The following is a 14,897-nucleotide window of genomic DNA, read 5'->3' as shown; positions in this document are numbered from 1 at the left end:
TTACCAGTAGAAAGGGAGAGGTTGAATAGTTCGGTTAGGGCAGGGGCCAGGGTGGAGGAATGGGCACGGAAAAATGCTGATATTTAATGTACAGCGCTGTGTAATATGTTGGCGCTATATAAAGCCTGTTTATTATTATTAATAATAATAGCCAGGCATGTCAGCATTGTTAGCAGTAGATCAGCATTGACAGCACCTACCAGTCACACATTACTTCCATGACACTTGCTTTTTCCTTCAGGTAATAGATTTAATAGACACAACGTTATATAGTTCTGTATTCATTAATTCATTATGAAAGGTACTTATTAATGTCACATTGGTGGAGGCAAAATAGACTTGGATGGAACAAAAGCACCAATCTTCTGTAAGGTAAAACATTTGCCATACATGTCTTCCACACGTCAGGTATAGTATTTGTCATACATGTCTTCCATGTGTCAGGTATAGTATGTATCATACATGTATTCTATGTGTTAGGTAAAGTATCTATTATACATGTATGTATCATACATGTATTCTATGTGTCAGGCATAGTATTATCATACATGTATTCTGTGTCAGGCATAGTATGTATCATACATGTATTCTATGTGTATAGAGGTGTAATAACCCCAGGTATTGTACATCCTGTACATTTAATATTATCACACCATGCTGCCCAGCACACCCCCTGCTATGACCCTGCAGTTCCTCCTCACACACAGAGCTCTTGCTGCCCCTGTAGTAATGGCGGATAGACCAGGCTGGGGTCTCACCGGTAGCCGGAACTCGCAGTTCTCCTGAGCGAGCAGCAGCAGATATTTCTTCAGAGCAACACCGCTCCTACAGGACAGCGCCATCTTCCTTAGTGACGTCACGGGGCGCGTGCAGGAAGTGTGAGGGCTCAGGCAGTGGGCGGAGCCTGGCACAAAGCGGGGCGGAGGCTGCAGACGGTGTGTGTGGATACAGGGACGGAGCATGTCAGCGGAGGGAGAGGAGCTCAGCCAAGCCGGCTTTGATAATAAATGTATCTTCTGCAGGATCTCCAACAACCAGGATAGCGGCTCTCAATTACTGCACTCTGATGTGAGTAGCTCCATCTGATTGGCTGGGTGACAACACTGTGAAATCCGGCACTAATGACTGCACTGGGGTCATTTTAGTTGGTGGGCAGTGATACATTTCTGGTTTGCTGTTGTCAGGTAAATAAATAATTTGTTTTGATTTGTTGTTGTGAGTCATTAGGCTAGGCCAAACCTTAGTGGAGGGGGTCCTGGCTGTCACATGCACTGCACGGGCTTATTAGAGATGAGCCTGTGCACAAACCAAGGTGCAAATACATTGGTTTATTAGCAGGTGTCATTCTCTATCTGCCCACCTGGTGGTGCTGTGTTGATTTCCATTTATTTTGAATTGCATTTGTATTATTGAGAAAGAAAATGAACACAGCACCGCCTAGTGGACGAGCTAAGGATGACACTGATAATCTGGTTATAGTGGAACTAAACTCTCAAACCTTTAAGAAAAATAAATATATAAACAATTATCATTTACTTGCCTGTTAGTGATATTCCCCTTCTGCGTTTTGATTTGGAAATATCAATGTGTTTTTCTCTCGTGATCTCACGCACCCAATGGAAATCAAATGTTTTAGCATTCATAGCCACGCCGGGAATTCTTCATTGTGTTGACATCATCAAAGCTACCAGGCAAACAAAGTCCTTCAATGCTTGTGTTTCCTTCCCGGTTAACCCATATGACTCATACATGGGAACTAAACCCTGCAATACTAACTTGTCCGTGTTCCTTTAAAGACGCCGCAATCTCCTTTCTTCTCCTGTCAACAATTTTTGGCCACCTTGATTGGCCAGGATAACATAACTCCTGCAAGTTCATTGTCAACGTGCAAGGGAAGCCAGGATTGCCGGTCATCAGGCAACTAAACCTGATGCTGCACATGTGTTATTAGTGTTTTACAAGTGTTTTTTGGTGATATTTAACTGTTATAAGTTGAAATTCACGTTACATATAAAAAAAATAATGAATAACCTAAGAATGAATAAACCTGTAATGTGTTATTAACACAAATAGCAAAGATGATGCATGAATATTAATAATTTGTGTGAATAAGCCTGGATAAAATTAACACCCCCAATCTGTAGGTGACATCTGCTCTGTTCTATACACCCAACACGGAACAGAAGATTCTATCTTAGATCATCCACAGAAGCAGGTCAGACATCTATCCTTGCAAAGGTGGGTTTTTTCCAAAAAAATAAACTTTTTATATCATAAATTGATGGGCATTTTGTGCACTGTGTGTCTTCTGATTTGAATTATGACTGATGTTGGTGGTGAACAGAATACTATGCCACCATGGAGAATGTTTGGATTTGCGTATGTGTGTGGCTACACTGCAATCTTAGTTTCTTTGGGCTTCAATGAAAGTGTGAAGGGCGCACTCCTAGTTCTCAGCACCTCTTAACTCTACTTAGATGGCATTGTACACATGAACATACTGAGAGACCAGTTTGAGTTTGCATTTAGATTTTATAAGTACTGTGTAATGTCTATAATATTACAAACATAATAAATAATATGTGTACCCTGCACTATGGATAGGAGATATGTTATTGTGTGTTATAGATTTATATAGCACCAACATATTACACAGCGCTGCAAAAAGTCCATAGTCATGTCACTAGCTGTCCTTCAAAGGGGCTCACAATCTAATGTTTTTGGGATGTGGGAGGAAACTGGAGCACCCAGAGGTAACCCACACAAACACGGGCAGAACCAGCAAACTCCATGCAGATGGATCAACCTGGAACCTACCATGCAAAGGCCAGAGTTCTAATCTCCTAGATGTTAAGATTTCCACTCTCTGGTATGGATTGGGAAGTGTTATAAAATAGCTGTAGTATTTTTGAATGCTTAACTATTATAATGTTTATAATCTTTAATAAGAATTACAGAATTGGCCACACAGTGCACAAATATTACATTCTATTTTTATGTTACAACTACTCACTTTTTCCATTGTGAATTCATCATTTATAAAATGTTGATTGATTTTAAACCAAAATGTTATTTCTTTTTTCAGAACAATGCCGAAATGCATCTTCAAGAATTGTCCCCACATTACCGGCAAGAAGTCAATTTTTCCAAATATCATTATGCATTCCTTTCCACGTTACTTTGAACGTATAAAGTTGTGGCTTTCCGTTTGTGATCTGGATGAAGACACAATACATAATGTAGCCAAAGACATTTTTGCTGACAAAGACGGGAACAGATATCGAATGTGCTCGGCACATTTCTCAAATGATAGCTACTTTTTGAAATTCGGAACACCATCCTTAAAACCTGAAGCTATACCATCAATCCTTCCTGCTGACAAGACCATTTCCATTGTCAAACATAAAAGAAGTGTAAGAAAGCACCCAGTAACACCCACATTTGTGGAACAATTACAGACAGTAAATGTTCAGGAACAAGTACAACTGGTACAATGTTGTTGTCCTTGTCATCGTTCAGATGTTGAAGTAGTGTCTCGCACAGACTGTTCCACACAAACACCAAAAAGTGATATGTATGAAACCTTTTCAGAAGAACCATACAGTTTCCACGCAAGTTTTAAAGATATATCGTCAGACCATCCATATTCCATACATTCTCAAATACCACAATTAACAGTAATCAGTTCAACACCATCAAAAACTGCTCCACAACATGAAGATTTACCATGTTACCACGCTACAAACACAACTTTAGATTCGCAAACATTGATTTTAGATCAAGATGTGTCAGAAATTAGAGAAGTAATTAAAACTGATCCACTGATCCCCAAAAATGAATTTCAGGATGTTGATGCACACATATCACATCAAATATCCACTGGAGATATGTTGACCTCCTCTGTTCCCTCTGAGACCTTTCAGACCTCCAATATAGAAATGGAACCAGTGGATTACTATACACATTTATTAACAGAACGTAAGTTTTTGGTGTTTGAGTCCTGTCTGGATCAGTTATTCAGTGATAAAAGGTGTAAAACGCCTAATTGTATCGCTCCAATAAAGAAGATATCAAAAGTTCCAGTGGGAACAATGTTAAAAATTTATGCTACCTGTGAGAATGATCATTTTTTCCTGATGTGGGAAAGTCAGCCGAAGGTGAAAAAATATGCTGCAGGAAATGTTTTGCTTTCATCTGCAATTGTGTGCAGTGGCTCATCATTTACCAGAGTCAAAGAAATGTTTGGTTTAATCAACATTCCAATGTTTTCAATGGCTTCATTTAAAAAATACCAAAATAAATTTATATTTCCAGGCATAGACCATTGTTGGTTTTCTGAGAAAAAGAGGGTGCAAAAAACACTGGAAAGAAAACCTTTGTACCTAATTGGAGAAGGAAAATGTGACAGGCCTGGATTTAGTTCGAAATATTGTACATATACAATGATGGATATGAAGTCTAAGCTAATCCTCGATTTCGAAATTATTCCGGTCACACAAACGACATCCTCCACTGCAATGGAAAACATGGCATTTCAAAACTGCATGCAAAGAATACTACAAGACAACTATAATGTGCATATCATGGGAACAAACAGACACTCCAGCATAAGTAAAATAATGAGGGAACAATACCCTTACATAATCCACCAATATAACTTACTGCACTATAGTAAAATTATTAGGAAAAAATTGATTTCAGCATCACAAAAGCCAAGTTGCCAGGAACTCCAGTGGTGGGTTCCTTACATAATCAACCATTTTTACTGGTGCAGTCGGACATGCAAAGGTGAAGTGGAACTTTTTAAAAGTTTGTGGAGATCTCTGCTTTTTCATGTTTGCAACATTCACGTGTGGATTCAGGAGGGTCAGCAAATCCGATGTCATCACAACGACCTAACAGGCGAGGATTTAGAGAATCACTGGCTCCAGAAACCAAGTGCAGCTTACAAGGCATTACAGGATGTAGTTTGTAGTCCTCAGTTTGAAAAAGATTTCATCTACCTGTGCTATTACTGCTGCAGTGATCCTATGGAGACTTTTCACAGCACTGTCCTAAAGTATAGGGACAATTGTTACCACTACAGGATTAATTCCATGGAAGCGCGTAGCAAACTCGCTGTGTTGGCTTATAATTCTAATGTGGGACGTCCTCAAGCTGTCGTTCGAAGGGAGAAAGAAAACGGTCAGCCAGCTACATTTGAACATCCTATGGAAAGAAAACGATGGGTGGTGCGCAAAATGTATGAGCCAATGCAAAATAGACCTGTAATGAATATATTCCACACAATCTTACAAACATCATCTGGACATTTGCAGCCATTATGGATAGCAAAAGAGGAAAGCACTGCACCTAACAAGGGGGAAAAAAATGAGGTCACCCTGATTTTTTACTTATAACCCCTCCTATTAAGACCTTCAAAAAGATGATGGGGCAGCAACCATCTGTGACCGGGTCAGTGAGCTTGCGACATTGGTAAGATTCTCCTTTAATGGACAGTCGAAAATATAATTATTAGTTAAAAAAAGGACAATTAAATATTTAAAAAAAACATCTGAAGTATTTTATATATGTTTTAACATTTCAGTAACGCACAGTGGTCCAAACAGATTTGAAACCCTTTATTTGTGACATAAATTTTCCTTCAGTTTACAGAAAACCCATTATCTTCCACGTATGTTGTAGAGATCTGCTTTTTAATGTATCTGTATAAATAATCCCCATCTGATTCTAACCAAACGGTGGCTTCTCCACTTTTTTCCAGCCTATATTCAGTGTGAAATGCCCAGGTTTGTGATATGTTTAATTTAGGACTCCATATTTCACAACCAACTCGAATGTGTATTTTTGTATCTTTTATTGTATTTCTTTGGTTATATTATTCTGTGGTTCTGTTCACAGGAGGACCTGGCCTGCTTTAGAGACATAAGACCTGGAGCGCTGCACCATTACCTAGTGGTACCCAAGAAGCATGTAGGGAACTGTAAAACCTTAACCAAGGAACATGTACAGCTAGGTAAGACACGTTGCATGTAAAGGATTACTATCATATCCAAATTGGTTTGTTAGTCATCTTCCATGACAACAAAGCATATAAAAAGTGTCAGATAGAAAATAGAACATTTAGAGGCCCTGGTTTCTACCTTTCTCTTGTCTTTTGTCACAAGGATGTGTATGCCTCTTGCTGTTCTCATACTTGGGAATTAGACTTTGCAGTCTATTTTTTATTTTTTTTTAATTGGTGGGATGGGATGTGGTCTGTTTAGTGAAGCTGAAAGTTGAAAGCAATGTTCATTCTCTGTTTTAAATTAGCATTTTTGTGTCCTTTTACCTTGACCTGGCATCCAAATAAGAAAGTGTGTTTTTTTTACCCTGACTTTAAAAATATGCATAATTGATTTAGATCAGCTATTTAGGGCTTATTGAACCCAGTTGGTAAGTATACTAACCAGACAATTGGCATCTGCAAAAGAAGATTGCCAATAATCACCCTATGCGTCTCTATGGAAAGTTAGCATAAACTTGCTAAACTGCTTTTTTCGTAAGAAAATTCTATTTTTTTTTTTTTTTGGTTTTTGGTGTTTCTTATTTTTGTGCTTTTTTTTCTAGTTCAGAATATGGTAGAAGTTGGCAAGAATGTGCTGCAGAAAAACAATGTGACGGATTTACAGGACATAAGGTAATTCTGATTTTATTAAGTAACTGCAGTGTAATTTCTAAATTAAAAAAAAAAAAAAAAAAACATAAGGTAATTCTGATTTTATTAAGTAACTGCAGTGTAATTTCTAAATTTAAAAAAAAAAAAAAAAACATTGAATACAGGTCTAGAAAAAGTTAAACTGTAAAATATTTCCCCTTAAATCAGCATTAAAGCCACCCTATGTGTTTTATTGCTTATATACACAGTTTTGGGATGATGCCAATAGGTTAATTCACCTTTAGATTTTATTTATCTCTCGGGGACTCGTGAAACCTCTGCACAAGTTCTTCAATTGTCAGGACTATTGCAGGGGAGTCTGGCTATGTCTAAAAGCAGTACATTGTCTTTCATGAAAATGTATTTTACATTATAGGCCTGTAATTCTTAGACATAACTCACTGAAATATGTCCAATATTTAATACATTTAATAACAAACTTTAAATAAAAAACACTAAAATTTGTTAAAAAAAAGGGTGCATAAATAAATCAAAAATACTGAAACCTGTAATATACCTGTACAGTAGCATATATATTATATAAATAATGTTTACCTTTTATTGGATTCAATATAGTTATTTTGTATTGAATCCAACACAAAATAATTGAAAATTTCTGCCACGCACTGTCGCGCACACTGATGTCCCTGGGAACTCCCGGGGAACGTCAGCATACTCGCCGGGGGACAGATCAAAGGAAGAGGATGCGGCATGTGGATGGCAGGACACGGGAGGACGCTGATGGAACCAGGTAAGTCTTAATTTTTTTTCATTTTTTAGCTACTCCGAGTGTGGTTTGGGGTTACCTCTTTCAGCTGTTTTTTTTTTTTTTTCCCCCGAGTTACACTCGGGGTTACCCCTCAGAATGTTAAAGAAAATGCTGCTGAAGAGTGAAATTTCGGTGCTTGCTTTTGCAATAAAGGGGGGGGGGGTAAATCTAATAAGCAGATTTAAAATATCTATAAGCCCTTTTGCATCCACCAAGAAAAAAATATTTTGGGAGGCCTTGTTATTTAATTATTGATTTGGTTAAATGATGGGGTTTAGGATATAAAATTTGTAGAAATGCAACTGTGTTTTTCTATATTTTTTGACAAGGTTAAACAATTAAAAATTTACACTTTAGATTGACAATAAATGAGTTGAGAAATGTTTGAACTAGAGTCAGTACAAATCTGTTATATTGTAGAAAATATTACATCTTCTAAAGAATCACAGTAAGGTATACATGGGGTTAAATGTTCCGCTGATACTGTATTAGGCATCTGCTGCAAAGTGCTTTGCATTAGGCATCCTTTTTATCCCTTGCTAACCATACATTGATTTTTTTTTCCATTTCTTCTAATGTCAGGTTGGGATTCCATTGGCCTCCTTTCTGCTCAATAGGCCATTTACATCTACATGTTCTGGCTCCAGCCAGCCAACTGGGATTTCTTTCAAGAATGATTTACAGGCTCAATTCCTATTGGTTCATCACGGTAAGAGCAATATGTGGTAGTGCTGATTTGCCAGAAGATATTAAAAGTAACATTGTACTCTTATGCTGCATGCAGACAAGAAATTCATGCTTCCTGTATATGTTAAGAATTGCTCTTTTCACTACTTTACTTGCCAAGTCGGTTTATGTAGTTAAAATGAACCTGTATTCAAAAATAAATATTTGCTGTTTTATAAAACCTTTACAAATGTTGATTGAGCTTAACCGGTATCCAAAAAAAATGTACCCTTTGCCTTTTCCTTTGTCAAATTGATTTTTACTGTTAATACAAATAGCAATTAGGGTTCTCCCCTCCTATTTTTTTTACTTCCCCCACCTCCTAGATTGTAAGCTCTTTGGGGCAGGGCCCTCTCCTCCTCCTGTATCACTGCCTGTATCTGCCTGTCATTTGCAACCCCTATTACAGCCCCTATGTAAGCCCCTATGTACAGCGCTGTGTAATATGTTGGCGCTATATAAATACTGTTTAACAATAATAAGTATCATACATGTGAGAAATTTATTTAGAAAATACTAATATAGGAATAATTTGATAAATAATAATATGGGAAAGTAAACAATTGTGTTCTATCCTTGGCATTCCAGACAAAGGTGAAGAGGGTTCATTTTTGCTTCATTATGGACTTTAGGAAAATTACAGTTAGGTGACCTTAATGGGTTGTGAAGTATGTAATGTAAATCATCAGCCCTGCAGCTAAGAAAGTGGTAAACCCAAAAAGATACACATATCTTGGTATCTAAGGCAGTTATTAAGGTCCCTGTATGGTTTGTATTACAGATAACATCTTTACCATTTTCTTGAGCTAAAACCAGTGATTGCCACGCCAGTTAATAGAATTACTTTTGTTGTCTTTCTTTCTGCAGGCTGACCAACTAATTGAGCGTCTTCAAGAAAACACCACTGCAAGCTGAGATACCATCTGCTAAATAATATCAGTCCAGAGGGATGGATCACAGTGTGGCGGTTCAGCAGAAATTAATCAGCGGATGCAATATTAGTCTTTATTAATGAGTGCAGTGTGATAATTCTTTAAAAATGAGGCTGTGAAAATGAATAATACACTAATTGTAACACGTAACTCTCCTATTTTGAAATGGTTTAAGTGGGATGTACTTTTCAGAAGGTCGTGGGAGGTCTAATGCATGGTAGTTATTTTATAACGAGTATGTATATTTAGTAGGCTGCCTGTTAATAGATGTACAGATTACTAAAAAGTTGGTCTTAATATATAGGAGACATAGCTTTTAATTCTTGTAATAATTTGCATTAGGCCCCTTAGCTTATTTTGTTTCTGGAAGATAAAATAATGCTGGAGGCACCTTATGTACAAAATAATGGACCTGACTTATTTAAGGTCTCCAAGTCTGGAGAAGATAGATTATCATGGGAGGACCTGATTCTTTGTGTTGTTCAGCAAATATGGAATGGAACTGATGCAGGATTGAAACATTTGCTAACTTACTCCCATGATGGTGTATCTTCTCCAATCTTGGAGAGCTTTAAAAAATTAGGCCCAATGTGTTCTTGTCTGTTTTATGTTTTAATTTATTACTTTACCAAGAAATCCAAACCTGTTTAAATGGTATCTATGATCAATATGTATCAACTTACTGGGTTACGATGTATTATATACAGTCCTGACAAGATGCATATGGTATTTGCACTGTGTTTGCCAATTGGCAGGCTTAGAGTTCACTGAGAATATTAACACAGGTCAACATGTCATTTTCATCATATAATTCCACGTGGGCTTTGTAGTATTTTTGAAGCGGATTTCAAATCTGTGTTCGGTTTTTCTCTAGCACGTCTAGTTTTTGTGGTGCAGCTAATTATTTATTGTGGCTGTGTGAAAATTTTCTGGGCAATCACGAGTCTCCTGCATACAAGGAAGGAGTTCAGAATCTGCTTGATTCATACCAGAAACTGCCTTGTCGCATGTCATTAAAAATACATTTCTTGGTATGGCGAATGATGAACAATGAGAAAGTTTTCACCAGGACATTCAGTGAATGGAGCACTGCTACCAAGGTTTCTGGAATGAAAGTATGATGGCTGACTACTGCTGGATGTTGTACTGTGACAATCCAGACAAAGAGTACACAAGAAAATCATACTCTAAGCATGTCTGAAGAAACACTGCTGCCTGACTGACACTGTTCAGTAGATCTATACCACAGTGTGCCTTTTTTTACTTCACACTGAAGATATATTAACATTCACTTCAATGGTGCTTACATTTTAGTACAAAATACATGCACGTACAATGTTAACTATAATAGTACTCATAACTCAGAAACTGTTAGGGAAAAACTGAAAACAGACCTGAAATCTGCTCAAAAAACTGATTTAGAAGAGTTTGCTGTGGTTTCTGATAGTTTTAAAAACTAATTTTATGTTGACCTGTGTTATCATTTATATGCAGTCCTACACACATACAACCCTGTACCATCTTGGTATAAGCTGCTCTTCTGCATTTTTAATATGACTGCATTATGTCTCCTGAAACCTTTTTAAACTTGTGCTTTACTCTAGACATTGCTATTATCCTTTACTTCTTCTGCTTTTTTTGGCTGGTGAGATACCAATACCAAATATTATTCTTCAGCTGATTATATTTCTATGATTGTTAACTATTAATGCCATTAAACAGTAGTTTATTGAAATCATTGTGTTTTTGTAAAATTAGGTTTTCAGTTTTACAGCATTGTATGTGGATGTAAGTACTTGAAATACTGTGTGTGTGTGTGTATATATATATATATATATATATATATTACATACACACACACACACAACACATTTTGCATGAAAATTAGCAAGTAGGGGGTTCTGGCATCAAATGTGTGATAACCCAGAAGAATACAGATTGAAGAGATGGTCCAGTATGGCAATTACTGGAGTAACAACTGTAGTACTAAATCACATTTGTATGCACATCAAGGCTCAATTTTTCATATTTGGTAATGCTGTTTTATTATCTGCAGCAGGCACTGCACAGTGCTTCATTTTATTCTCAAAACAGAAACGCTAAATTATGTGATGAAAATTCATCTGCAATTTCTAGTTTAAAGGTCGATTTCAAGAACAATTAAAAACAACATTTTGCAATGTAGGGGCATTGGTTTGCACATAGTTCATTTCAAATCATTGTAACTCATGTTACCCTCTTCCTTCCCCACTAGCCAGAGGACTTGTCTCCAATGCTCTATGTTTTGCACAGGGCCCTGCCATCCTCACTTACGATGCAGGACTGCTAATCCTGTGTTGTACGCAGAGGTATGCAACCAGGGGAGAGTGTCCTAAATAGAAGAGGCTTTAGAGGACTGGTCATATTGGGATAAGGAAAGTAACCAAAACCAAACCAAAAAAGAGCATTGAACCCTTGAAAGGTTTTTGAAAGTTCTGGAGTTTAAAAGTTTACATGCTAACTTCCAGGCATTTCAACATTTAGTTCATGATGGCAAAACTAACTGCAAGATTCTGGCACCAGAAGCTAATTATTACTTCTACTTATAAAACCTATACATGGTACAGTTAAAATCAATTCACAATCAAGCTAGCAATGTTTTATTCTAGCAAAGTAATCACAACTTGGTCATCACGTCCTTGCCAAAGCATTTCTCCCTCAAACTGCAGTAGGCCATGTTTTCTGGCTCTCAGTAAAACACCAACTAGCTTGTTAGAAATAGTAACATAGGCTTCAAACAACCTCCCAAATGTGACCTTTGTTAGCTCATCATCTCCTTTCACTCCAATAGTTCTTATGACAAGACACAGGTCTTCCACTTCTTTTCCTACATGTCTGTGAGCATCCTTGCCTCTCTGTTCAGTTTGAGAACCAGCTTTTGGCTTTCCATATTCCGGATGTTGTGTGTCAATATGAGCAGTTCCAGGACGTATGTCATTGCTAAAGGGGTTTTGTTTCTGATAATCCTCATGTTCCTTTGCCCAGGTTTGCCATGTGTTCTTAAGATCACCAACAGAGCTGCACCCCTGATCTCGGCTATTCTGTCCTAAGTAATTCATACCATATTCCTGCTTGGTTTCAATCACTGGTTGGTCAAACTAAAAAAAAAAACAGACACATTAAATGAACAACCATTACCATTAGTATCCTTGAGTTCAAGCCAACTTTTTTTTTTAGTTGTGGAATTTTTGGAGTCCTTTCAGGTGTATATTGCTACGCAGGGCTTACTTAGATAGCATTACCCTCAATGCCTATTTAATGTACAGCGCTGCGTAATATGTTGGTGCTATATAAATCCTGTTTATTAATAATAATGTCAGTTCCGTTGTCCCTCTATGTTTTCCCTCACATTCTGGTAAAACTGCTGAATATGAGATAAAGTGTAATTTACACCCTGTAATTTACTCCAAATAGCAGGAAAAACAATACAACAAAATGCATTTACATCATACTTTTTTTTTTGTTTAAATGATCTTATCTACTCAGCTACATTCATGGCCAAAATACATTTATATGGATCCTGTTTTAATAATGGTATACTAGTCGTGTAATCCTAGCATTCCCTCCAGATAACATAGTCTGAATTTGAACTATTTCACTTATTAAAGGATTTGTAATTCTGTTCATCCAGTAAGACAATGCAGTTTGTGATTTCCTCTACAAAATACCGCCGGGTCCGGGACCCAATCCTTCCTATGATTGGACTATGAAAGTGTAACTGCACCCTAATTAGTTATGTGTTCTTGTGCACCATAGATGGCACAGGCTCCTGTGGAAAGTATTATAGTAATAAGACAATCATTCTGTTTGTATAGAAACCTATAATATATTACAAATGTATTGATTTATCTATTACATAAACAAAATATGTTGTGTTTGTAAATATTGCCTGGAGTTTTAAAGTCTCTAGGGAAGTGTCATACATAATGGTTAAACTGTTAAAAAAATATCTATCTACAGTGTTTGCATTTCTTTCCAAGATTAACAAATGTATAATAATTTAAACAAAGTATGCATATGTACTAATTGTAACTTTAGGAACAAATGTGGTACACATATTTTACTGTCTGGCCTGATCTTGCTTGCATGCTGCCTTTAAAATAAATGGAAAAACTAAATTATAGCAAACATCTTTTAATATAGCATTGACTTTTATATCCAGCTAGTACTAAAAAGTTCCGCTCCCATTTAAATGGTCACAGCGTCAGCCTGTGAAATCTGTTTTTAGTTAGCAATTGCATAGTGGTAGGTAGAATAGGGTTAAATGCAATGCTTAGCACAAGTAAGCAAGCATGTAAATAACAGGTAATGTGTAATCCACTTGGAGCTAAAAAGCTTTGTAAATTCTGATATAAGGAGGCTGGGCTGATTATTTAGAAAAGCAGAGAAACTGAACATACCAAAGTGTACAATGTTTGTAGCTGCAGCAGAAGGTTAGTGTTAGCAGACTCCAGACTCCATTAACTTCCTGCTATCCCAGCAGTGAATTACAAAGGCAATCAGCTCTCAGATAAAACACCATACAAGTCACATGCTGGAAGCATCCAATCACTTCTGCAGCTTCAGGATCAGAATCCTTCATCCAGATTATATTGCTATATAGAGACATGGAATTTGTATGGGAGAAGCTGCACTGATCTCCTCTTACAGGTCTTTCATTACAAGCACCAGGGAAGTCTCTGCAACTAAAAGCCAAAGTGCTTGTTAGCATGGTTTATTATCATGCAGTATGAAAAGTTCTTCTGGTTGTTTCTTTTAAAGAAATAAAATGGGTATATAACATTGGTCAACAAACATTTTCTTGCCAAACAGATTAAAGTCATTTTAGGTTATGTTTGATGCACAGATTCCAAATATGGTATTGGTTTTGCTAGATTGGTTCTAGTTTTTGAAATAATGACCTCAATAATAACCTTGTAGAAAACTAATGAAGCATGAAAATTATGCAAAATTAAACTGGATATGCCTACGTATACAAAATTACAGTTTTAAAATACTTGTGTACATATATATATATATATATATATATATGTCAGTATATTCTATATTCAGTATAATTACAGAACTAATCACAAAGAAGTCAATCCAGTGTTAGTCTACCATCATGTGTCTATCCCATCTGCCCAGATACCTTTCTTCCGTCACCTTTATATATTGATGGAACCTCTCCACTTATTCCTCACTGAAATTGCCAAGGTTTTCTGGAAATTTTTGCAAATGGCTTTGGAGATAGTGTATCTTTATGCTCATAGTAGCACCCACATTTTTAAAGTTTAAGAGCAAGTTTTGTACCAGTTCTTTGTAATTTTGTCCTTTATGGTTACCCAAAAAGTTCTTGACAACCATGACATACTGTGCCAGGCAGAAGCTTTAGTATGAGTTATGTAACTTGTGAAATTTGAATAATTTATCAGTTTCCCAATCTGGGGTCCATCAAAGATTTCTTGGAATCATTGGCTCGTTAATGATGTTCGCTGCACCTTTTTTCATGTTTTCCCTTGGTGGCCACACACATTTATTTTGAGAACCAGTAGGCCCACAAATTATGGAGTACCACATTAAACTCCTCTTTGCTGGGATCTTCTTAATGGTCAATTCAGCTCTGATCACCATCAATAATTATATAAGGAATATAGGACCAATAAATGACCTCTTATCAGGATATGTTCAGACATCTAAATCCACAATAGTGACAATTAGTAAAATGGAACACACGCCATATAGTGATTTATAG

General features: G+C 36.8%; 2 protein-coding genes across 2 annotated transcripts in view; one reads left to right on the top strand and one right to left on the bottom strand.

Annotated features, from left to right (window-relative positions):
- TRMT11 (tRNA methyltransferase 11 homolog) overlaps positions 1–846 on the bottom strand; it is a 36,944-nt gene extending 36,098 nt beyond the window's left edge. The window contains exon 1 of the mRNA XM_072408864.1: positions 759–846. Coding sequence (XP_072264965.1) covers positions 759–842 — 84 coding nt within the window. The 5' untranslated portion in view covers positions 843–846. The remainder of the gene's footprint in view (positions 1–758) is intronic.
- Positions 847–908: 62 nt separating this feature from the next.
- HINT3 (histidine triad nucleotide binding protein 3) lies at positions 909–10,859 on the top strand. The gene is made up of 5 exons (XM_072408863.1): positions 909–1,068; positions 5,902–6,016; positions 6,610–6,679; positions 8,049–8,175; positions 9,060–10,859. The coding sequence occupies exons 1-5, from the start codon at positions 961–963 to the stop codon at positions 9,105–9,107; spliced, it is 468 nt and encodes a 155-aa protein (XP_072264964.1). The 5' UTR covers positions 909–960; the 3' UTR covers positions 9,108–10,859.
- The last annotated feature ends 4,038 nt before the right edge of the window (positions 10,860–14,897 follow it).

Source organism: Pyxicephalus adspersus, chromosome 4 (assembly GCF_032062135.1).
Source record: "Pyxicephalus adspersus chromosome 4, UCB_Pads_2.0, whole genome shotgun sequence".
Taxonomy (NCBI): domain Eukaryota; kingdom Metazoa; phylum Chordata; class Amphibia; order Anura; family Pyxicephalidae; genus Pyxicephalus; species Pyxicephalus adspersus.
The sequence above is the reverse complement of the archived record's forward strand: the minus strand, read 5'-3'. Positions and strand labels throughout refer to the sequence as shown.

Bases quoted from the DNA above. Each gene is read 5' to 3' on its own strand.
- HINT3 (XM_072408863.1), top strand. From the start codon at position 961: ATGTCAGCGGAGGGAGAGGAGCTCAGCCAAGCCGGCTTTGATAATAAA. The intron at 6,680-8,048 runs GTAATTCTGATT...TTCTAATGTCAG, and splicing joins ACGGATTTACAGGACATAAG to GTTGGGATTCCATTGGCCTC. The intron at 8,176-9,059 runs GTAAGAGCAATA...TTCTTTCTGCAG, and splicing joins ATTCCTATTGGTTCATCACG to GCTGACCAACTAATTGAGCG.